Source organism: Hypomesus nipponensis, chromosome 9 (assembly GCF_054491055.1).
Source record: "Hypomesus nipponensis isolate SF chromosome 9, ASM5449105v1, whole genome shotgun sequence".
Taxonomy (NCBI): Eukaryota; Metazoa; Chordata; class Actinopteri; order Osmeriformes; family Osmeridae; genus Hypomesus; species Hypomesus nipponensis.
In genome coordinates, this window is record NC_140369.1 from 13,171,843 (window position 1) to 13,195,037 (window position 23,195).

Below are 23,195 nucleotides of genomic sequence, written 5' to 3' on the forward strand. Positions count from 1 at the left end.
CTTTTCTCAGATGTCAGGCCCCCGTATCATTTGGCCTGTCCTATCTGCACTGGCCCATTTCTCAAAGATTAAAAGATTAGAATTCACATTAAGTTTCAGTTTTTTAATTCCCGATCTGATTGTGTAAGCGTACACATTCAGCTGAAAACAAATTATCGAACTCATTGGGGACTTATAACCTTTGACATATTTTTAAGTCCATTTCCAACTGTTCCAAAAAATTGTGACTAAATTGAAGCCCGGTCTCAACAACACGTTATATCTATTATCAAATAGATCTTCATACTAGTTTCAATAATCACAAGCCTACTTTTAATCAAAGGGAATTTATTTATGTACCAGCATTTTTACTTTCCCCCCTCAACATCACAATTTAGAACACAGGCCTACATTACAATGATCTATTTCGGACATGAATGTTGAAAAATACATTTCATTTCAATACAAAGATGTCCCAAAAGACCATTTTTGAATGCTGTATTAACACACAATACAAAATATTGCAAACAAACAGTACAGATGAAACAATAAACATGAATAGGAAAACAACATGTACAAATCATGTCACAGGAGTCTTATCACTGACAACAGGCCACAAGATTCTAGGTTCATGACATCTCCAGATAGAATATTTGCAGTGAGTCAAAAGGCTGAATGCAACAATTGCAGTTGAAAATGGAAAAATGGGATATAAACATCAATATAGTACATGAAAAGCAAACCCAGCAAAAAAATAACATGAAATCAAATAATCTGTTGCCATCAATCCCCTTTGATTTTGGACAAAAATAACTTCACAGTGTGTTATGAAACTACACCTTGGTTCCCTGAAGCTGCTGTGGAATTCAATTCTGTAAAGGTAGAGATAAACTTTACAGAAACAATGTACTCATATAGTGCCATTATATGAGAATAAACGCTTTACTTCATGTTTCAGTCAAAGCTTGTGCTTTGTTAAAGTCCACATTAGCAAACATATAAGCTTAATAATTATATGCATCTGAAAAAAATCAAGTTCTAAGCACTTCACAATAACGAGAAAACACAAGGGTATTGGTTTAGATAATCATATGGCTGTTCAATCAGTAAAGAAGTTGCCATGTTGAAGTTAGGCGTGTTCATCCAGAGTTCAGGTGAGGTCTTTGAATATACAGTACAGCAAGGTAGTGTTGAGGGCAAGCTTAACAGTTCCTCATACAAAGGCATTCATAAGGTTATGATTTGCACTAAGAGCCCCATGGCTCTGTTTACTTCCTACAGCACTGACAAGGAGATCACCTATTGTACGTCTGATCATCTAACAGAATGCTTGCTTCACACAGTGCATTCCCTTTTTAGATCAAATACCTCTTTTGAGCCTCTTGCCATAGGTCGCTCTACCATGCATTTACATTTCCACTCCTTCCCCCCCCCACACATCTCCTCCTTCCAACCCTTGTAATTGCAGACCAGTGAACGTTCATCTCAGTGTTTCCTCTGCATTGTCTGGTTGCTGAGGACGGTGTGTGGGATGGTGGCGCTGCGGTCCGAGGCCCTGCTCTCTGGCGCCCTCACGTGGCGCAGCGCAGCGCAATCTGCTGCACCTTGCCCAGCTCGGCGAGCAGCTGCTTGACTCGCTGTTTGAGCTGAGGCAGCCGGGCCAGGGGTTCTGGGGGCTCCAACTCTCCCGTGTAGTCCAGCCAGCTCTCTAGCACTGAGGGACACACAGGACAAACACATTCTCAGCCACGGAAGCATCAGTGTGGCTGACAGACACCTTTCATTCGAGTTGAGCTGTTGCTATGTCTCTCTGCACAACAGTGCTCGAGGACAGCATGTTTTTAAAGGAGCTGTAGCTCCCAGGGAGCTGTGCCCGTGTCTCACCATCGAGCTCCCTCTCGATGAAGTCCATCCTGTGTGTGACGTCGTCCTGCACCGCGTCTATGTGGTCCAGCAGGTTGATCTGCCACTGCTGACGCTGCCCACTGCTGTCCTGGGCCCCGCCCCCGCCACACACCACGCCCTCTTCCTGCTTCACCTCCGTCAGGGACCAGCAACTACCGTTTGATGCCTAAGGTCAGACACAAGCACGCCTCAGACAAAATATTCTCTGAAAAGATATAACCTGATCTTGTTCAGTTCAGTAAAGAATATAGGGTCGTGGACACAGGCATGACATCTGGACAGAGAGTTGGTTTGCAAGGCATTTTATTTTGGACTGGCTGACCTTGGTGATGGTGTTGAGGGCTTTGGGCTTGTCTGTGTCCAGGAGCCCCCCATAGCGCTGCTCCCTCTCCAGCAGGTCCTCGGTGCTCCTCAGGCTGTCCTCCAGCTCCGAGCCCCGGCGGGTCTCCACCACCAGCCTCTGCTCCACAGCAGGGTAGTAAGCCCGCGGCTTCTGGTAGCAGTGCTCGCTGCTGATGTAAGAGTCCTGGAAGGACTGGTAGGACGAGGAGCAGGAGGACGAGGACGAGGCGGCTCTGCTGAGCTTCTCCAGAGCGGCGGACAACACCTCACTGTGGGCCCGGTCCTCCTCCGTCGCCATGGGAGACGGCACCGTGTCTGTCCCCGAATACGAGTCTCCCCTCTTCCAGGGCCTCTCGGTGAGCTTCCAGGGCTGGCGCCAGAGACGCAGGTCTGGGTGGGTCTGGCTCCTAAAGGGGGAGGAGGGGGGGGCACAGGCACTGTAAGATGACACCCCTATATACGGGTCTGTTACTGTAACCAAATCCCAGCAGACAGAAGTTTCAAGTTTGTTATTGTCAGACGTGGGGCAGTAAAGACGTCCACCGGGTGCTTACTGCAGGACGCTCATCTTGAGCTGGAGTCCGTTGAGCACCTCCACCACATGGTGAACATCCCCCAGCAGCTGGTGGGTGGCAGCAATCTTCTTGGAGTTCTGGTGGGAGTAGTTCTCCTCCAGGAAGGACAGGCCGTACATGTGACCGCTGCTCAGCCAATCGCGGTCGTACCAGAAGCGCAGGTTTTGCCTCTGACCTGGAAGCCCACATGGCGTGAAGACAGTCAGACTAGAACGTGCAGAATGTTGTGAGGGGTTCTTAAGTGTGTCGCCTAGGCTCACCTGGTGGGTCTCTGCAGATGTAGCAGGCATACTTGTCTGGAACATTCTCTTCTAACAGGCCCATGCAGGTGCCATGCTGCCAGCACAGACACTCCTCACACTGGGAGACAAGAAACCAACCATTTTAGTTAGCGGGCAAAACAAATCCAATAATAATATTCAGGTTCAGCATCCTGCTGCTCATCTAACCTGTATCATGAAGTCATTCTCCTCTTCCACCTCACAGATGCAGCGCACTATCTCCTGGTCACTTGTTTCCAAGGTAACCGAGTCCAGACTCATTGGCGGCGTAGTAACATCCAGCTCCTCCCCATAATCCTCCTCACTCCACCCACAGCTGTCAGTCGACCAATCACTGACACTATCCTCATCTAGGAGGGACAATCAGGGACAGAGGGAGGTTGCCCAATAATAAAGCATATCTCTCAGAAACAGTGACAATCCTCCCAACCTTCATATTATCTGTACGATATCATAGGATTAAGCAAGCCATAGCCACAGTGGAAACACCTGGATTCAATCAATGAACCATAAAACCTGTTCTTCATTGAGACACCAGGTCTGGATAATTGACATGTCACAGTGAAGTATGTGTAAAATGACATGGGATCAACTTTACACACACTAACAACAGATGCAATCTTTGGGACATATGGCTGATAGATTGAATCCAAGCAGAGAATGGCAGGGGAGTGATAAATAATTCCTCACACACAGACGCACACATACCCACCATTCATGTGAATCTGCTCTGACTGGTTGTATCCTGGCCTGCAGAGGTATGCCTCAGACTTGTGATTGTGTGAGAGGGGGAATTTGAGAGGCAAATTCAATTTGGACTGAAGACCCAATATTGAGATGTCAATATTCTCCTCACTACCTGTGTACTCTGTTAATAAAGGGAGGGGGAGAGCAGACGTAGAACATCATATCAACTTTGGACATGCTGGTCAGAAAACAAGAACTGCTTCATGGACTACAGACACTACAGTGGACATGGCACACGGAACAGATGACAGGTATACTGCTCTGCCTTTTGAGTAGCTAGTATGTCTGACGGGTCCGTCTAATTCGTCTCCAATGGATGACTAGGCCAACCTTCAGATCACGTGTGACAGTTTACCTACATACGCACTCAGTGATTCAGGGTGTATATCGGTAGATGCTGGGGAGGGTGTTAAGAGACACGACAGGCGCTATATATGGTGACAGCGTGCACATACTGAGGCAACATCAACCATGCCTACCCAGACTTACATTGAAAATAGAAGCAAAGTCAGTAAGAAAAGGTGTTAACATAGGTACTAGTATGTTTTATCATTCTAAAGATCTTGGGACAACAACTACTGTAAAACTACTATGAACTACAAGTACTGATTAAGTACTACGAACTACAACTACTTATGACACGTTGACCCTCTCACACACCACAGCACACCAAGAGGAAGGAATGAAGTCTGTGAATTCAAGGGCCTCTCAATGCCCTGAATGTACTGTAGCAAGCAATGCACATGCAGTTGCAACATAGACGCCGGGGCCCAATGCAGGACAGTAGGGTTCACCTCTTACCAGATTTAGACTTCTTTTTCTTCTTCTTTTTCTTGAGTTTGATGCGGAGGAAGTCTTTTGGTTTCTTATCTTTAAGTCTGTCTCTTTCCTTCACCAGCACTGAAGACACAAAGGCACATATTCTGCATCAAAGCAGTGTCTGGAAGACTAGAGACAACGCCAAGGTAGCGCATTTCTCATTTCCCCAATGATCAATGTCCACCCTTTTGGTGAAATCGCAATATGTGTACCTCATAAAGAGATGGTGACACCACCTACCACTTGATACCTGGATATTTCCTAATCTCCCATGCATCATACACACCTACATCCAGACCACTCTTCTCCCCATCCAGTGATTTGCATCCGTTCCTGTCCAGTTGATTCTCCTTGCTCTTCTCCCTCTGCAGCGCCCTCTGCTGCTGGCCCTGGGTGGTGACAGCAGGGGGAGCTGACGTGCGCCGGCCCGCTGACTTGACCTCACCGCGAGGAGATGGTGGAACTACGTAGGGATTATGCACTGTGGAGTCTACGATAACACACCGAACAAACAAGAGACAAAAGCGACATGTGATGAGATTAGGGTATCAGGTATCAAAACAATCAGGCTTACTTATGGGTTAAAGTGAGTCAAATTCAGTGTAGGTGCAACTGTTTTTTCCAAGTCATACTGTGCTAAAGACAGACTTACAGCCCCTTTGATGAGACAGGCCCAGTCTGCATAAACAGGGTAACTAAGCACATTGATAGTACAAGGCAGTAAGGGACTTACACATTGAAGCAGAGATGGTGCGCCTCCTTTTGGGGCTCTCCAGGTTATTGGGGAACGTCTGCTTGTCTGAGGCCCGGGTCTGGACACTTTGGGTGGGGCTGAGGTCTTCCAGAGGCTGATCCTCCCCGTGGTAGTACTTCATATGGTAGTGCAGCAGTTTGGCCTTGCGGAAGGACTTAGTGCATCCTGGAGAGCTGCATTTAAATGGGTTGTGGTCCAGATTGATGGACAAGACTGGTGGAGGCTGGTTTTTGATGACTCTGTACACTGAAAAACAGAAACAAAGGAAAGGGTAAGAAAAGATGAAGGCTAGGATGTTTGGAGAGGGGTAGGAGTAGGACTTACATGGTTCCCTGCTGAAGCGGTTGGGGTTGTGAAACCCTTGCTTTCTAACGGCTGAAAAGACAAAAAAGACATATGAATCTGGAGGGGCAGTCCAAGGTATTTCGTAAGTGACACTGACACTTGTTTTTGCTGTCTTGCACATTGAATATGAAATTAAACTGAACCTATAGATGTACCAAACTATATAGGCTGTTTACCAAATATGGACACTTACGTTTTACTATCGGGGCTGGTTGCACCTCTGCTTTAGAGGTGTCTGGTTGGGTGGCTACCTCCTGTTCCTTGTTTTCATTGGTGGATGCAACAGATACCACAGTGCCAGGCACTGTCTGTGACGTCTGATTGGGTGATTCAGTGGATGGCTTAGTTTCATCATGCGAGCTTTCATCTGCACAACATGGAAGAATATGTTGAATGTTACAAAATAGTTGGCTGTCGTACACAATACGCATTTTGCCCCCATTTGCATCCACTTTCAGATACTTTTAGGCCCCAATCCCTCTTTACCAATCTGGGGTTTCTGTTCAGACATCTCCTCGACCTCCTCTTTCTTAATTCCTCCATTCAAAAGATGACTGTATTGTCCTTCACTTTGCCCATTCTCCCCCTCTTCTTTCACGCCATTTAGGTGCTCAGTCTCTTTCGCTGGCTCCCTGAGGTGGTTCTGTTCTGCTTCCTGGGCACCCTCCTGCTTCACTGGAACCTCTCTCTCTTTGGTAGCATCTTCGTCACTGTCATTCCTCTTGCAGCTCTCGTCTCCTTCTCTCTCCTCCCACTCATCCTCATCATCCTCGTCCTCCGTGTTGCTGTCGTCTTCCTGATCAGAAGTGCTGCGTCTGGCTCTCTTCCTCTTCAAGCCTCCGTTATCCTGAGGCCTCCTGTCTCTCTTGTTCCGGGGCTTTCTGGCTCTGTTCCTGTCAGCGGATCCAGGCTTACCTCCTACTTCTCTTTGCTGGAATACAAAAAAAAGAGGAGATTTAAAGCTAGAAACAATAACCCAATATTCGACAGTGTAGTGTACACTATGCACAGGTAACGTCTTTGGACCAACAGGGAGGAAACAGAAGCACACTCACCCCTCTAACATATGGCTTTACATGAATCTCCTTTACGGTCTGGACTACTCCGTCATAAAACTTGACAGTGTAGGATGCTGAGGAAAGAAACAGAAATGAGTAAGTACATTTATATACACACACATGCATACATACACACACACACGTTCAGACATACTTACCATCTTTGTTCACTGACAAAACTTTGGCAGGGTAGAAGCGGCAATCAGACCAACTGGCTAGAACCTTGTCATGCACGTGGAATCCCTAGAGAGGCAAGGGAAGAAATCATAAGGTGAGGTGCTAAAACAACAATAACAATGGGATCATCAGGGTGGGATAGGAAAAAGGCTAATGATGTCAATATAGGGGAAAGGTATAAAGGAGGTAAAGTAAGAATGCAGAGTACATGGCTTACAGGGACAGGACAGTCATCCTGTAGTCCCTGCCTCCTCAGCTGGATCCTCTCCACGGGCCTCAGGTAGGGGCTGGTCCAGTCAAACCACTCGTCATAACGATGGCTCCACTGACGGTAGTGAATCAGGACCTTCTCGTCGTCATAGTCGATCTTCTCTATGTTGGCAGCATACCTTGGCAAAGAGAAGAAGGCAGGTGTCATTGAGAGGCAAGTAAACAACTTCAGGGGTCAAAATGGAGACCGAAATGGAGAATGGGTGGAGAGAGAAGTGGAGTGTGAATGGATGAGGAAGACATGAAGTGCATGCTCAGGCGTGATGGTATGACTCACCAGTTTTTGAGGCTGTCTCTGGCCTCTAGTTGCGCTCCTACTTCGAAGGTTATTCCTCTTCTGTTAGGTGGTGTCTTACTCATCCTGTCCTCATCTGTCTCCTGTAAACACAAAGACACACACACACAAACACACACACAAACACAGTCGAGTAGTAAATCAGTTCCAAATAAAATATGTACAAAATGAGTACTAAATAATTTACCTAATTGAGCTTAAGTGAAATCAGCAGGCTGTTACAAATATGAGATATTCTCCGATAATGTTGGCCTCATCTATAGTTCGGACATATAACATAGATTGGTGAAATGTACATCTGCTGGCGTGGTAACATGTCAAATATATGATGAGACTAGGATCCATGGTTGAGGCAGAAGCAAACTGAGGGTACAACATACTGAGGGTTTCTAAAAAATGTGTGCATCCTATGGACAAGTGACACTCAAGTGCTGGCCATGTGCTTAGGGAATTAGTTGTAACTACAGTGATATGAATATTATGAGATAATGTACATCTTCATTTAACGGATGTTGGACGCAAGAGTGCATAATGCTACTGTGGCTAGCATGTTACAGCAAGCATGTGCATCGTTTAAGCTACCCTCCTTTGAGATCAGTCCTCACAGAAAAAAATATGATGCAATACGACTCTGCTTCTGTATTGACAGGAAATACTCAATAAAAAGATAGGTTACCTTTAATTATTTCAAAATTGCATTGCAATTTCTAATTTTGTGTACAATCTCATGGCATAATGTCCACAAGGTATCCACACACAAAACAACAAGTGCCGGCATGATAAGACGATCATTTTTGTCGGAAACTATGACATACAAGTTCCGAGCTACAATAACTCACCTTAGATGAGAGCGTTTGATGTGCATATTCCATTGCAACGCAACCTAGCCGGATATCACACTACTGGAAACCCACGTGTCTTCTGGCCAGGCGAATTTTCCATGTATCGAAACAATAGGAGACAATAGCAAAGGCAGGTCTAGGAAATATACTTTATGTAGGCCAATGATAATTTGACGTAGATGTACATGTGGATCGCAGTAACCAAACGTCCCAAATATTGGTATGATACAATTGATGAAACGAACAGGTCACTTTGGTCAGGCACAAAGTGGCTCAAGGGACAGACAGACGTGACCTAAGTCAGTGACGCAAATTGCGCGCAAAGAACGTCTGTTGTTTATGCCACATACTGCTTCGATTTAGTTACGGATAAAATTGTCTTCATCCTTCGCAGTATTTGCTTAGGCTGGAGTATTTTCAAAATATAAGACAAACGTCGACGAAGTCCTGTTATTTAATGCCTGTGTAGAGCACTGTATGTGTGAGCTTTATTTTTGATGTTTTCATTAAGATTCACGTCAAAATGAGAATAATTGTATGCATATAACTAGTTGCTTGATTACATACAAATCAATATGCAACTAAAAGCCTTTGTTGACTTCTGGAGTGAAGTGACCAGCTTATTGTCTGACATTTTATAACTGGTGAAAGGGCGTCAAAAACGCTTCAGTGTAGTACGTCAGAGACTTAAATGACGATTATTGGGGGGATATGTCTGATGGGGGCGGGTTAGTGAAATCTTATAGGCCGTTGAAACTGACATTCACAGTCATTGCCGGGGCCTTTCCTAGCACTAGTAGGCCTGTTTCACAGTTTCCTTACCGTAAATACTGCATACACATACAGCGATATAAACTTCCTAGACTGTTTGTCATCGAATGCTCCACATAAACAACAACAAAGCCCACATAAACAACGTAATATGTTAAAAAATAGCCTTGAGTAAAATAAAATACATACTATGATTTTTTATTTAAAGTTACGTATATTGTTAACTCACGGAGCTATCTCCATCAAGCGGCATGCGGCACAATCTAGCTAGCTAACGTTGCATTACATTAAGGTCAACAAAATGGGCCCGCATTTTTTATTCTGCCTTAAATGTTTCCTACTGTAATATTGGGTAAATTCATAGGATTGTTACCTTGTTTTCCTGCTACTCTTAGTCCAAAAAATGTGCAGAAAGTGCGGTTGCTATAATCCTTGCGGGTTGCCTTCGTCTCTGTGTGCACGCAGTTGAATTTCTCTCCGATGCATGCTGCACTCATTCCACCGGCGCGGGGAGAGTGAGTGGCGCGCAAAATACGCATGTGCGGATAAGTGAACTGAGGAGGAAAGGCTTCCAAATCTCAGCAACACAACCCATGGGGCAAATAAATGTAAGTCGCAATTTCCAACCAATTAAAATCTAAATCTGTATAAGATGGATACACAAACGTTTTACTATATTATTCAAGCTACTTACATTTTCATATTGTTTGTCTATTTCACCATATGCCAATTGTGCCCAAGTGATTTTTCATCTAACAGAAAAAAGGTAATGAACGGCTAGCTTACATTGGACACACCTTTATTTTATTTTTATATATAGAGAATAATCATTCCGTTGTCTAACAGGGGATATGCAAACATGAACACACACGTGGAGAGTGGTTTTAATCAGTACTATCTTCAAAGGCAGGCACATACAGCAGGGAAGTTAACATTAATTACAAAAATGTGTTCTTCCTCTTAAGAGGAAGGTTCACCTTTACTGTAGATCCATTCAAAATACCTATTTATTTATTTACAAGCAGAACGTATGTACATCATCAAAGCCTCCAGAGGGCAGTCATATCTACAATATCTTGTAGTGCTTGACAGTTAAAACACTGATTCATCCTTAGTTTGAGAGCAGTGAAAGAAGGGGAAGCCATGACTAGTTACACCCGTTTAAACACCCGAGCCAAAGGATATAACATCATACATAATAGAACTAACAGTAAACTGAGTTGCAGAGAAGGGAGTCAGATTACAGACATGGGTGTGTGATGGTCTTAAGATGTTAAAGGGAAATCATACATAATATATATGTACCCTAAACATTGACCTCTGTTTAATTGAGCTGTGGAAAATCCCTTTTGTTCACTTAACTGAACACCAAGCTAAAATGATCCAAAACACATACTTTCAGTTTGTGCTTTGAAATTTGGGATCTTTACTGTACAACAGGTATGGTGGTATTATTTAATTAAATAACCGTCCTAGTAAAAAGTTACTGATATTAACATAACCACTAAAACATCACAGGCAAGCTTTTTTACATGATTTTCCTTATATTCATCTCATGGTTTGTACATTACTGTGTCAGAAACACACACACACAGACACAGACAAATGTGTGTTAACAACACACAAACACAAAAACATTAGTAAGAAACCTGACAGCAAAGCCAGACAAATGGCCAAATGTCAACATTGTTTGTTTGTATAAATAAGGCATTGTTGTCTGGTGCATTAAGCTAGCATTTTCCACTACCAAAATTATTATTTGAGTGTCATTTAACACGGTCAAGCTATCCAGTGACCCCCATAGCACTGCACAGTGAGACATACATTTAAATGTAGTAATGTCAAGGTTTACATGCAGTTACAAAATACTCATCAGAAGAAGACAGATTAAAACCGGTTTGAAGGATTCCAAAGTTTTTACTTTTCTAATGTGTCACCACAGTGGGTGTGACATGAAAGCACACAACATGCAGCCTTAGGTCAGGTCTTTTACTCTCAGTCAGAAAGTAGAACTGTGGATAGAGCCAATATCTTACCAATCTATAATTTACAGTACTCATGAATGTGGTGGATATGGTGAGACCATGGGTAAACGTCTTGTTTACTTTACAGTTTCTCCTCATGTTCTGTTCACATTGAAATTCAGTGCCTCCAATACAAGAGGAGCCAGGAGCTCACACAACACCCTCAATGAAACTTGTGTCCAGATGGACGATCAGCATCCGCAGGAAGGACATCTCCTTGCGTGTGTTCTCAAATATCACACGTGGGTCATCAGACTGGCAGCGGAGGCAGTTGGGAGCCATGACCATGGCAAGATTATTCACGTCCATCTTTGTTACAGACACATTGGTAGGCTGGGCAAACACCTGGCGACCATGAGACCGGGGAGAGGAGTTATAAATAGGACACATTTCGCATTCATGTACAATATTTAGCATTTGTCAAATAATTAGCTCTGATTAGTGCAGTTGTTTGTGGATGTTGTTTATTACCTGAAGGAAATGGATGAAGTAGCACAGGACCAGTCTGTTGAGTTCAGGGAGGGACTGCACCACTGCGATGGCTGCTACAGGGTCGTCATAGTTACTGACACACTGCTTGTAGAAATTCATGGGAATAAGAGGCTCCTCCAACTCCCGATACCACAGCTTCATCAGAGAGGCTGGGAAAGAAGGACAACAGTCAAACAAGGAAGGAACAGGGACAAACAAACAGAGACAATTATGAAAATATGGCCATAACTTGCAGGTCTCACTCACCAGGTACGTTAGGGTCCGACAGGTTTTCTGGGATTCTCCATTGGTCCACCTGGAGCTTCAGTGCATTCACTTCATCAATGTCTCCAGGCACCCTACAGAACCATGCAGAAAAAGAATCAGTTATACTGAATGGACACAAGAGGGAGACCTTTACCTGGTATTGTACATAATCCAGTCAACCGTTCAGTGTCTACCGAGTCTCTTCAAAACTACCGTAAATGCATTGAATGTGCCCTGTCTGTGTTTCATTTTAGATTAATTAATGGCCAGTCTGTGTCCCTTGTTTATAAATAACATTGTTTCCCCATACTTCATATGTTATTTAAACAATTTCCTCTTTTTTTTTCAGTTTGAGTAAGAGCAAACTATGTTCTGGCAAACAAGCATTTTCCCTCCAAGAATGTAATAAGTAATCAACTTGAGAGACAAGATACCACATTTGTGGAGATAGGAGGTTCTTCTAAACAAATTCAAAATTCGAAATAATTTAATTTGCAAAAGAAACAAAATCACAGCCACTGGCCAAGTCTGTACGTGCGTGAGAGCTCATGCTACAACAAGAATGTAAACACACATCTCACAGTATCGGGTGCTTTGTATGTTCTGTTGTCTCAAGGACTGTATACAGGGATAGTCTCTCTTAACTGTACTAGCAGAGCAGACCACCCACCCAGTGTGAACGCACTGACAAAATCCTCTCCTATTATGATCATAACACCATTCCACCACTCCTAAACCTCAGCAGTTAACATCCTAGAATAGCTGACCGTCCGGCCTGTCTCACCTGAAGATGCCCTCGGTTTGGGCTCCACCCAGAGCCAGTACATACTGGGAGAGCTGCACCTGCACCCAGGGCAGCTTCCTGTCCGGGAACAGCTCACTCTGGCGCTCCATCACCTCCTCCAGGGAGCTGCCAAACAGGGAGGGGGTCACGATGGCCCGTCTGCTGTGGTCAATCTCCTCCAGGGTGGGTTTACGAAGACCCTGCAGGAAGATTAGGAAGTAGAGTTTGAATGAATGACACCATATATCCATGTCTGTCTGTGACCATGACATAATTGTGTCTAATATTAATGTGTCTATGACCCTAACCCTATCTGAAATTAGCTTTGACTATGTCGTTAAGTGTATGATTATCTATGATCTATGTCTGATTATTGCCCTATTGCAATGTGTTTCAGTCTATCAATACTGTTAGATTCAAACTATAAAGACAATGTTTTACACTATTTTGCCCTCTTCAGTATCCAAACTCACTGTAGAGTACTTGTATCTAATCTCACCTTCTTGCCTCCAGTTATGGCCACCTTCTGCAGTTTGCGGTAACAGAATTTAGCATATGTGCTAATTGGGAGGCCTGTTGGAAGAAAAAAACTAAAATTATAAGACTGAAGCCCTGAGTTATCAACACCCTGAGACACTCTAACTCTGACTAAAACTTAGAAGGTACATCAGAAAAACAAGGAACTGGTTTACACAAAACCAGTTTAAGAAGGGTTAAAGACTACCTCACAAAGAGGACAAGCGATTTGTTCCCACATGTTAGACACTGCAGCAGCGGTAATTGGAGAGACATGAAGACTGTGTGATTCTGGCATGAAGGGATTAGAGCGTTGCTGTCTAACCCTGTCACGGCAGAGGAAGATTTCCCCCTGCTCCACAAAAGCCTGTATGCTTTCTGTTTGCGAGGATTCATGGGGGAGAGATATTTCTATTTTGTGCCCTGTGCAGGTGGTGAAACAAAGCATGCAGCAAAGAGAGCCCAAGACATGGCCTCCTGTCTAGTCTTATAGGTTAACGGCTACAATTTAGCCCCATCTAACGTCAAGTTTACACTTCATGAGACTGTTCACTTCCCCTTCACAGCCTCCCAATCACACCCATGGGGTTCTCTTCTCTTTCCAGAACCCTCTAAGGTACCTGAAACTCCGCCAGACGGAGAACTCGTGCTGCGATGAAAAACATCCTTTCCGGAATGTTCCCTAGACCCAAAGCCGCTGGATTTATAGCAAACAGGTGACTCCCATGCATGTTCACAAATGTCGTTAATCTGGCGGAGTTTGACTGTAATTATGTCTAATTAGGGAGATCATACCAATAATTTCCCTTGATCTTAGAGAAAACTCACCATTTTTCCCAGGGCTGCTGAAATTAACTATTCATCACTGGTAGAAAAGCAAGAGTGAAGCCCTGTTCTTTTCCAGCTGAAAGCAGGTTTGAACTCTAGCGGTGGTCCTTATTAACATCTTGTTTCAATAGCACAAAAACAACAACAAAGTAACCAAATCCCCTGAGAAAGAAACGTTCATGAGAGGACTGAGAGCTCTGCACATGACTGAGGACGTGATGACACCTGTCTACACATGGTTTCAAACTAACAACATCTTAGAGAGCCCCTCACTGGTGTCCAGGACACTACCGCAGTCTTGACTTGTTTCTCACTGTCTTGAAGCCTAGAAAGACGAGCCGTGTTTCAGCCCAACCCTTTTCCAGCCAAGCCCATGTCAGCCTCAAGGAGAGGCTCCAAGCCCAGCCTAGCCCAGGCCGAGACAAGAGGCCTCCAGTTCCCACACGCGACTCCCACCCCTGGTCTCCCAGCTGCTCTACGGTGTGGTCACACACACCACACTTCATTTCAACTCCTCCATCCATCACAGAGACAGCAGCTCTCATTATGCTGTTTGTGTGGATAGAAGTCTTTCTCTGGTGGTTGGCCGGCATCGTGAGCAACAACTCTTTCCCTGAAGCCATTATTATTCCCTTCTCTATCAGAAAACCTCTAGGATTAGTCACTCTTGTGAGAGTAGGCTTTCCAGATGGACAGTTAGTCACTGGAGATTTTTTGGAGTGTAGGTCTCGTGTTTGACTCATTGATGTACAATGTGGGGGCCCACCAGTGTGGTCGCTGCCATAACACGGTTGCTTCCTCTCTGATGATGTCATTTATTCCGGCTTTGAAGACCTTTCCTAATGAGGTTGTGTTCTGTGAGGAGGCTTTCTCAAAACCGATGATTGACTCGTAGTGTGGGCTACTGATATGACTCACTGTATTGTGACTGTAATATCTAAAGGAATTCTGACATTCTGAACCAACCTACAGATTTTTTTTTTGTTCTGGGAAAACCATTCATAGTGTCTGCAAGGGAAGCAAGAATATCAACATGGATGGCCATCTGACAAATAGCACCAGAAGCCTGTCCATCCCACTCTAAATGCTTATTGTATTGTACAGCAATATGTTTAAGTTCTGTCTCCAATCCAGATATCAGATAACTACTCTGCAACAAAGACAACATTGCAGCCCCGATTCAAATGGAACACAAACAAAACTACCAGCCATCCTGTCTTGAGGGCAACAGACAAAGAACATTTGAAAGCACAACACACCCTCTTCTTCGTCTGTGTTCTGTTTGCGTTTCTTTCTGGACTTTGAATTCTTTTTCAGCTTCAGGTCCTGCTGGTCCAGTATGAACTGAGTAACTGAAAACCAGAAAACATGGCAAAGGTTAAGATATAACCTTTCTCGAATAAATGAGATTAAGACAGATTATATAGCAGATTGAAAAGGTTTAGTTTGACGGTTAGGTTTGAATAGTCACGGCCGACATTTAGATACATCACAGTCAGCAAATGACACAAACAGAAGGAGGGAGGGAAGGAAGAAAGAAAGGTGACCCACCCTGTTGCTCAGTCTGAGACTCACGTTTCTTGTCGTTGGCCGGCTCCGTGTGCCTCTGGATGTATCCTTCCAGGTAGCAGCGGAACTTGGGCGAGGGGGCAAAGAAGGCCAGGCTGACGGCCATCAGTTCCCAACCAGCTGCCAAGCTCCTGGGGCTAGTGTTGCCTGTGGTCTGCCTGACCAGCTGCACATATAGCTCGTCCCGCAAGCCCTGCATGCCCCAGCACTTGGTGACAATGAGCAGGCCGGAGTGGCGGCGGTCCAGCCGCGAGGGCCGGTCACCCATGTAGGCCTGAACCAGCTTGAACATCTCGCACGCCTCCTTCCTGACAGCGCGGTCACTGGTCACCAACATAGGCTTCTTGATGGAGCCGCGGTTCCAGGATAGCATGTTGGCGATGGAAACACGTCGGCGGAACAGGCCCTGGGTGTGCATGTTCAGGTGCTTGCTGGCCCAGTCAGCCATGCCTGTGTCTGGAGGTGGGGGCTGGCGCAGGGTGGCATAGGAGAGCTGGTAGGAAGAACCTGCTCTTCCTCCTCCCCCTCCTCTCCGATCTCTTGGTTGTCATGGGCAACGGGGCGGTGGGGGCCCAAGGAGCCAGTCCGGCCGTCGACCATCCCTTTTTTCCTGCTGTCCAACTGAGCCTGCAGTTCCAGAGTCCCCACCTGCACAGGGAGAGGGGGAAAGAGAGGGGAAGGGACGAGGACAGAAGGAGAGAGGGAGTACGACAGAGAGAGGGGGAGAGAGTCGAGGGAGAGAGGGAGGAAGAAGATAGAGAGAGGTTCAGTCAGTGGTACGTATCTGTACAGCTGCAGTCTCCTCAGCGTGGTCTGGGCTCTTTCCTCTGCAGTGCAAGGGCTCGGGGGGGAATTATTGCAGGGTCAGTACATTTAGTTCCCGACCGGAAGAAGGTGCATCCCTTAAAATGTCCCAAATATCCATATGGATCTGCCTGTCAGGAGCAGGTGACTACAGACAGACACAGCACCTCCTCCTCCTTCTTCTCCAACTCCCGCTAAGAACTGAGTCCTTCCAACCCAAGACCTTCTGATCCCAAGAAGGGATTTCAGGCTAGAACAAACCTTCTACAGTCACCGCCCACTGCCCTCAGTGAAAACCAGTAATCCAGCTACACTCAGATAGAGCCAGGAACAACAACAAATCCAGCCAAATCAAAGGAAGAATTTACTATCTGAACATAAAACATGCGGTGTATCTTCTTAATGTGAGCATGATGGAAATTGGGGGGGGAGTGTGCCAGAGGGTTTGATCATAATGCGTCTCCATGGTTTGGCTTTGGTCACCAGAGTTTTCATGGCCTTTCATGTACTGGCAGTCTTGAGATGGTGGCAAGGGTCAATAATATGAGCTCAGATAAAACCAGGGATCATTTTGACTGGGCTAGGGGACATTGACTACATATGATTTATACCTCTAATATTTCACCTTTTCCTTTCATACAGATAGCTGAGCCAAATGAGCCAGGACATGGGGGTATTCTATTTCTGTATTGGCTTAAACCACAGGTCTATCAAAAATAAGAAAATGTTCCAAGTTCCTATACTATGTAATGGATAAAATAATATTGGAAAACTCAACAGAGTCTTGTCCAACTTGTCCATATGTGTGTGTGGTTAAATGTGTACTGTGCTTGTGTGTCTGTGTGTTGCTTTTTAAGCACAGGCAGTCTGAACGTAATCTATTTCACAGTGTATGATGATGTAACAGGAGGTCTGTAGAACATTCCTGGACAGACTTAAGGGGGCCACTCTTAGTTCTCCCCTGGCCAGGCCAAGTGGCTATGATTGCTGCAGCCGTAGCACCTCTCTACCTCTTCTCCCTCCTAAGCTCGCGCCATATGGGCCGCAGTAGCCCTCCTTCCGGACTAGAGGCTGCCACGTCCTGGGTCTCTGAGGCTTGGCTCAGCATCCTGATTCCAGGGCAGGGAGCTGGGGGACATAAGGCCTGTTGTGTTGGACAGGTGGGGGACAGTAAGAGGGTGACAGGTACCACTGGGCTGATTCGCTTGATGCTTGGCTGTGCTTGTCGTCAGGCCTGGACACATCACGTTAGTGGAACGTTCCAGTGTTAAACACTGATCTGTTGTGAAGGCCATGGCTGGATGGGTAGGGTGTGATTTATAGGAATTAGAAGCAGCGTGAGAGTAGCTCCCCGAGCTCTGAGACTCAGATCTGGATAAACACTAATGCTTATGTAACAGTTCATGGCAGACCAATAGTCACCTTAATTTCATGAGATCTTGTTGTAATAACATGACACTTAGCAAGTTTCCTTTTTGTTTACATTTATGTGTGTGTGTGTATCTTACATTATGAACTTTTGTGGTGTGGCTGAAACTGTGATGATAAATTAATCTATCCGGTTATCTAGCACTCCATAATATCTGTTCGCTTGCAAACATTTTGGGGGAAGACTTCTATAAATTGGATCTTGCACAAACAACAAGAATTAATATTTCAAAAACACTTTGGTCTGGGAGCTCAACCTGGTCTCACATTATACAGGGAATCCTGTGGTAGAAGTAGTCATGGACAGACCTGAGTAAGTTAAGATGAATCCAAATAAACCACACAAGAATTGGCATGCAAATGCAGTTGAAATGAATTTAAAGAATTGACAAAGTCTAGTTAGTCAGTTTTGGAATGACTATCTTGTTCTCTGCCTCCCTCTCCCCCTCACACACACACACACACACACGCACACACACACACACACACACACACACACACACACACACACACACACACACACACACACACACACACACACACACACACACACACACCATACCTGGGGTGGTGGTCCGGAGGTCTCTGGGGAGGACAGACTGGCCTGGCTGGCGATGCTCGTCTCCAGAGTGTCCACCTTCTCGTAGGTCCTCTTCTGCCTCCCAGGCATGTCCAGTGGGTTCAAGACCGCATTGCCATGGTTACCCACCCTGCTCAACGAGCGGCTGGCACCAGCGCCAGCAACTACATCCTCCCTGGATGAGCACCTCCCTCCTCCAAACCACCTGAGGGACTCAGCTGGGGAGCGAGTCCGGGGCACAGCCCCCCTCTCCCCCACCTCTGAATCAGCCCTAACCTCCCTCATGGTGTTGGAGCGGCTCACCACCTCCCTCATCTCTGCCATCAGCCTCTCATTGAGGGCACACAGCTCCCCGCTGCTGCCCACTGAGCCGGGCCGACCCCCGGCCCCAACTCTTCTGCGGCTCTTTCTCCTCAGGCTGGGGGAGGGTCCCGTGGAGTAGCCAGAGTCCTGGTAGGTAGCTGCAGGCTGTGGAGGCGGGGTAGGGAAGTCCTGGGAGGCCTGGCTACTTTGTCTACTGTGGCGTGCTTCCATGGCTCTCTGCACAGTGGCCTCCAGGGCCCTCCATGTTTGCTTCTTCTCCAGAGTGTTAGGGCCGGGTGTCCCGGGCTCCCTCTCTCGCTGTTGTTGCCCTCGGGACTGGGTCTGGGTCTGGGGATGAGCCTGGGGCTGTGGATGAGCCTGGGGCTGTGGATGAGCCTGGGGCTGTGGATGAGCCTGGGGACGAGCCTGGGGCTGGGGATGGGGATTGGGCTGGGCCTGGGGGTCAGGTCTAGAGATTGGGGAGGGGGTGCGTGTAGGGACAGGAGAGCTGGACAGAATCCCTTGTTTGGGGTCTACGTTGACCATGTGCTTGATGCATTCCAGGCCTGCTGGGCTGTAGTCGGAGGCAGAGGGGTTTCTCTTGTGTCTGGAGCCTAAGTGAGAGGGACCAGGTTGCTGGAGGAGCCTGGATTTCTGGAGGCTGTGATTGGGGGTGAGCCGGGGCAGGGAGGGTCCGTTGTGGAGGTGAGCCCCCTCCACCTCCATGTCCACTGGGGGCTCGTCATAGATCGGACACTCTGACACTGGGTCATCGTAGAGCGGAGACCCAGAGCCATACTGGGGAGAAACAGGTCGCGGGGTGCTCGTCTGGGACCTCTGAGGGCCAGGGCTAGGGTGGCCGGGGTCAGAGTTCACCAGACAGAAGCTGCCGTTACTCCCCTTCCTCAGGTGGTGAGCCTGACGGGCATCGGCAGCCATCTTGCCAGAAGGGGCCGTCTTATAGCCCTGTGCAGAGCAGACGTGACCCCCTGGGGGCTTGCTACTAACAGGGAGAAGTGTCAAGGTGTTGTGGCTGTTGGGCTTGGCGTGTGTGCTGTGCTGTTGCTGCAGGGCAGCACTAGAGGCTCCTCCTGGCTGTGGCCTGCTGACGCTGTTCACCTTCACCAACATGGCTGCCTTGGAGCCCGGAGACGGCTGCCATCTTTGTGAGGGGTCCCTGGAAGAGACAGGAAATACATTCATATATTCACCTTGTGTATCGATAGAGTTAATACATGTCATCATTTTTGTCTGTCGACTAATATTTTCTTAAAATTCCAATGGAAAGCCTCTGGCTTGAACTTCCACAATTGGCTTGGGAAAATAGCTCCACACATTTTTACAGAACATTGTAAAACGTTTCACTGACCGTCAGAAGCCTTTTGTTCCCTTTATAGTCTAGAAAGCCATTACATGTCAATAACTATTTCTGTTGTGCAACTAAAACCCTAAATATATAGTATGAGGTCAAGTCATCTAACTGAGGAAAGTTCAGAATCCCAGATTTTGTCTCAACCTCAAGTGTGGAAGATGACCCAAAGTGTTTAAACCCCTTTACAATTTGAACAACAACCCAATACAGTTGTGTCAAGCTAATTACATGGCCTCATTTAACACATTTGATAAGCAACTCGACAGAACAAGATGCCAACTGATCCTGGCCAAATGATTTATGTGATTCCTGAAACCGAAATTTGAGAGCATGATTACAGTCTCAATCTAAATGAATGATAATCCCAGCATTAGAAAGCCATTTTCCATCAATCTGGTCACACTGTTTTCAGTTTGATCCAACTATTATTCTCACAGATAGTCAAAATCAGCTTGATGTTAATCAACACATTACTAACATGCATAGGCTTTATGACAAACTGTAAAACGAACATTCAAAGGTTATATGACAAACTGTGACTTATGCAAAATCCTTGAGCTCTAAAAAAGAGCTGCCTCTGTTTAAGAAACAAAGGTCATTACCGGTAGTTTTATTGCCACAGATTAAGAATTTTGAATGAAGCCACTTACCTTCACCTCCTCTACATTACAGCTAATTTAGCACAGTTATCAACGTCTGTCAAACCCTAGACCTTTTGTCCTTCGTCAGTCAAATAAAAACATGGTGCTACTGTTCACATGCTTCCTCTTAGCTCAGGGCTCACTGGAAAAGCTAAGTTGAGGGCAGGAAGAGGACGGAGAAAGCCCCCCCACATCCCATCTTTTTTGTAACAATATAAGCAATCCCCCCAGGGACACAGCTTCTCAGACTCCTGCCAAACTTCCTCACCCTCCCCCCCCCCCCCCCCCCGAGCCACTGCATAGACTTCTCTCTCTCTCTTTTTGTTGCTCTCTCACACTCTCTGTGTCAGAGTGAGTCACGCCACCTCAGTGGTTTGAAAGTAAACAACCACTTCAAACAGTTCCACAGATACGCCATCCAAAGTCTATAAACAGCTGGTTTGGAGCCACCTGGCAGCACCACAGGCACCCTGGTGCTGCTGGGAACACTCCAAGGATCTTCTTCTCCCTTTCATGCCACAAAAGCCCAATCAAACCTGTTTACAGCCCCCACCCCCCACACCACACACACACACACACACACGTGGGGACAGTCCAAGTTGAGGACCCACTTCAAATTGACACTTTTCAGGCTGTTAGTTCTCACAGAAGGGTGTGAGAGAATGACCAGAGAGCTGGCTGGGTTGAAAGCGCAGGAGACCTGTTTCTGCTTGTCATCAATACACAAGTTCTCCCGCTGTCATGTCCATGGCTTGTGGTGTCACCACAAAGAAAACCAGACAGACAGACCAAACCATCATCAGATAATTGAATGACAAAAAGAATAATACGCGTAATCAGTTTACTGGGGTACCGTTGGAGGGTAATTACTGTGGTAGAATGATATAAAAGTGACCACGACCACACAACAATAACATACAGTACGCACACCATGAAAATGGTACTACTCATGGTAAGGTTCCTGTTGTATCAACATGTCAGATGACTAACACAGTATAGTTAATGAGTAGTCTCATTCTCCATCTATGTGCCTGGTTTGAGGGGTGGGCTCTACTTCCTGTGCTGTGAGGCCCCCTGGAGGGAGCTGACACACACACACACACACACACACACAGGAAATGCTTAATGCAACATTCACACAGGGGTAAGGCCGGAACATAAGGGCTAGACGATCCTCATGGAGGCTTTATAAAGAACTTTTTTTGCCATCCTGCTACTCAGTAAAGCATGTTCTAGATCCTACATCCACACAAATATCTGGTGGAACACCATCAGTCCCATGCCAAATTATCCACAATGTTCTCTGTGCATTGTGTCAGCCTTCTCAGAAACGCCAATAAACAAAAGCAGAAACTCGATCCTGAGTCTGGCTGTGGTTGAAGGGGTGAAATCAGACACATAACTGAATGAGTCTGCTGGTCTGGCTCCCAGCTCTGAGGATTTCACTTGGCTTTGTGTCTGTTGTTCAGTAGTCATTGTTCAAGCTAGGGGGGTGCAAGCTAATGCATTGAGCCCCCCAGCATTGGTACAGTATGTGGAGTGTCAGCACTGAGCGGACTACAGATGATTATCATGATCACATGGGGACTGTGGTCAACTTCGACTCTCTGTCTGTGAAATGAGAGAGAGAGAGAGAGAGAGAGAGAAAGAAGGTGGAGAAGGAGGAGACATGAAAAAAAAAAGAAGAAAATAGGAAGAAAGAGAGGGAGCGAGCCACAGCGAGAGAAGCAGAGAGAGAGCCAGAGAGAGAGAGACAGAGGGAGCAAGGCCGGCGCGAGTGTGTAAATGAGAGGAGGATTAGTCGTGGGAGAGTGCGGAGGGGGAATGAGCGGGAACGCTGGCATTCCTCAGGGCTCATTCTGGGGCCTCTAGGGTGGTGAGAAGCCTCACACAATGGATAACTGTGCTATCGTCACGGCAACGCCTCTAAACGGCAGCAATCGAGGGGTGGGGTGGGGGGGTGCAAAGGTTGAGGCCAATTTTTGAAAGAACCTACAGATTAACTCAAACAAACACATTCTTATATAACAGAAAGCACCACATCAGTCTTTCTTGGGCCCTTGATAAACATGTTTGCTTTACCACAACCATAAAGCCAGTCTCCTGCATTACATCATGCTAACTGCAGTACCTGACATGTATTTTCAGATGTTTGTAAAGAGAGATTATATATTCCACAATTCATCATAAGGTCCCCCAAAGCATATTTTCATGTGTAGACACATTTGAATATCAGCCATTCTTGTCCAAACACACATTCCATCAAACATGTGAGGACAACACAGAAGTTGAAATGAAGTTAAGTCCTCTGGAGCCCAACGGACTAATTTGATTGGCTTATGGGGCAGCAAATCAACTTAACGGTCAGCAAATTTCAATTAGTCTTGGTAGCTCTGGTGTCTTACGCCGCTGACCAGTCTGTATGCTGCACTAAATATGAGGGTTGAC

General features: G+C 46.1%; 2 protein-coding genes across 7 annotated transcripts in view; both read right to left on the reverse strand.

Moving 5' to 3' along the window:
* Positions 1-310: 310 nt before the first annotated feature.
* Positions 311-9,682, reverse strand: phf20a (PHD finger protein 20, a). 6 transcript variants are annotated; one of them, XM_084705333.1, is made up of 19 exons: positions 9,534-9,675; positions 8,387-8,468; positions 7,530-7,630; positions 7,200-7,371; positions 6,964-7,048; positions 6,803-6,879; positions 6,234-6,678; positions 5,941-6,114; positions 5,727-5,777; positions 5,382-5,648; positions 4,935-5,138; positions 4,631-4,729; positions 3,795-3,950; positions 3,251-3,432; positions 3,062-3,161; positions 2,781-2,976; positions 2,207-2,633; positions 1,864-2,050; positions 311-1,693 (listed from the first exon to the last, which is right to left on the reverse strand). In XM_084705333.1, the coding sequence occupies exons 2-19, from the start codon at positions 8,417-8,419 to the stop codon at positions 1,551-1,553; spliced, it is 3,099 nt and encodes a 1,032-aa protein (XP_084561459.1). In that variant the 5' UTR covers positions 8,420-8,468; positions 9,534-9,675; the 3' UTR covers positions 311-1,550. The 6 variants fall into 6 exon arrangements, with proteins under 6 accessions (XP_084561459.1, XP_084561457.1, XP_084561458.1 ...); XM_084705331.1 differs by having other exon boundaries at positions 7,191-7,371; XM_084705332.1 differs by having other exon boundaries at positions 7,191-7,371; positions 8,387-8,465; positions 9,534-9,659.
* Positions 9,683-9,942: 260 nt separating this feature from the next.
* The window catches only part of arhgap46a (Rho GTPase activating protein 46a), a 28,797-nt gene continuing 15,544 nt past the window's right edge, over positions 9,943-23,195 (reverse strand). The window contains 9 exon segments of the mRNA XM_084705441.1: positions 9,943-11,529; positions 11,656-11,825; positions 11,923-12,014; positions 12,707-12,906; positions 13,206-13,279; positions 15,310-15,402; positions 15,602-16,132; positions 16,135-16,267; positions 18,414-19,911. Of these exon segments, the coding sequence (XP_084561567.1) occupies positions 11,335-11,529; positions 11,656-11,825; positions 11,923-12,014; positions 12,707-12,906; positions 13,206-13,279; positions 15,310-15,402; positions 15,602-16,132; positions 16,135-16,267; positions 18,414-19,911 (2,986 nt within the window). The 3' untranslated portion in view covers positions 9,943-11,334.

What these genes read in the sequence shown, in the direction of transcription:
- phf20a (XM_084705331.1), bottom strand. Translation starts at nt 8,419, where the DNA reads ATGGAATATGCACATCAAACGCTCTCATCTAAG. An exon ending in CTCAAGATGAGCGTCCTGCA is followed by an intron (nt 2,634 to 2,780) that starts GTAAGCACCCGG and finishes CTCCCCCTTTAG; the next exon opens with GAGCCAGACCCACCCAGACC. An exon ending in CATCGAGAGGGAGCTCGATG is followed by an intron (nt 1,694 to 1,863) that starts GTGAGACACGGG and finishes TGTGTCCCTCAG; the next exon opens with TGCTAGAGAGCTGGCTGGAC.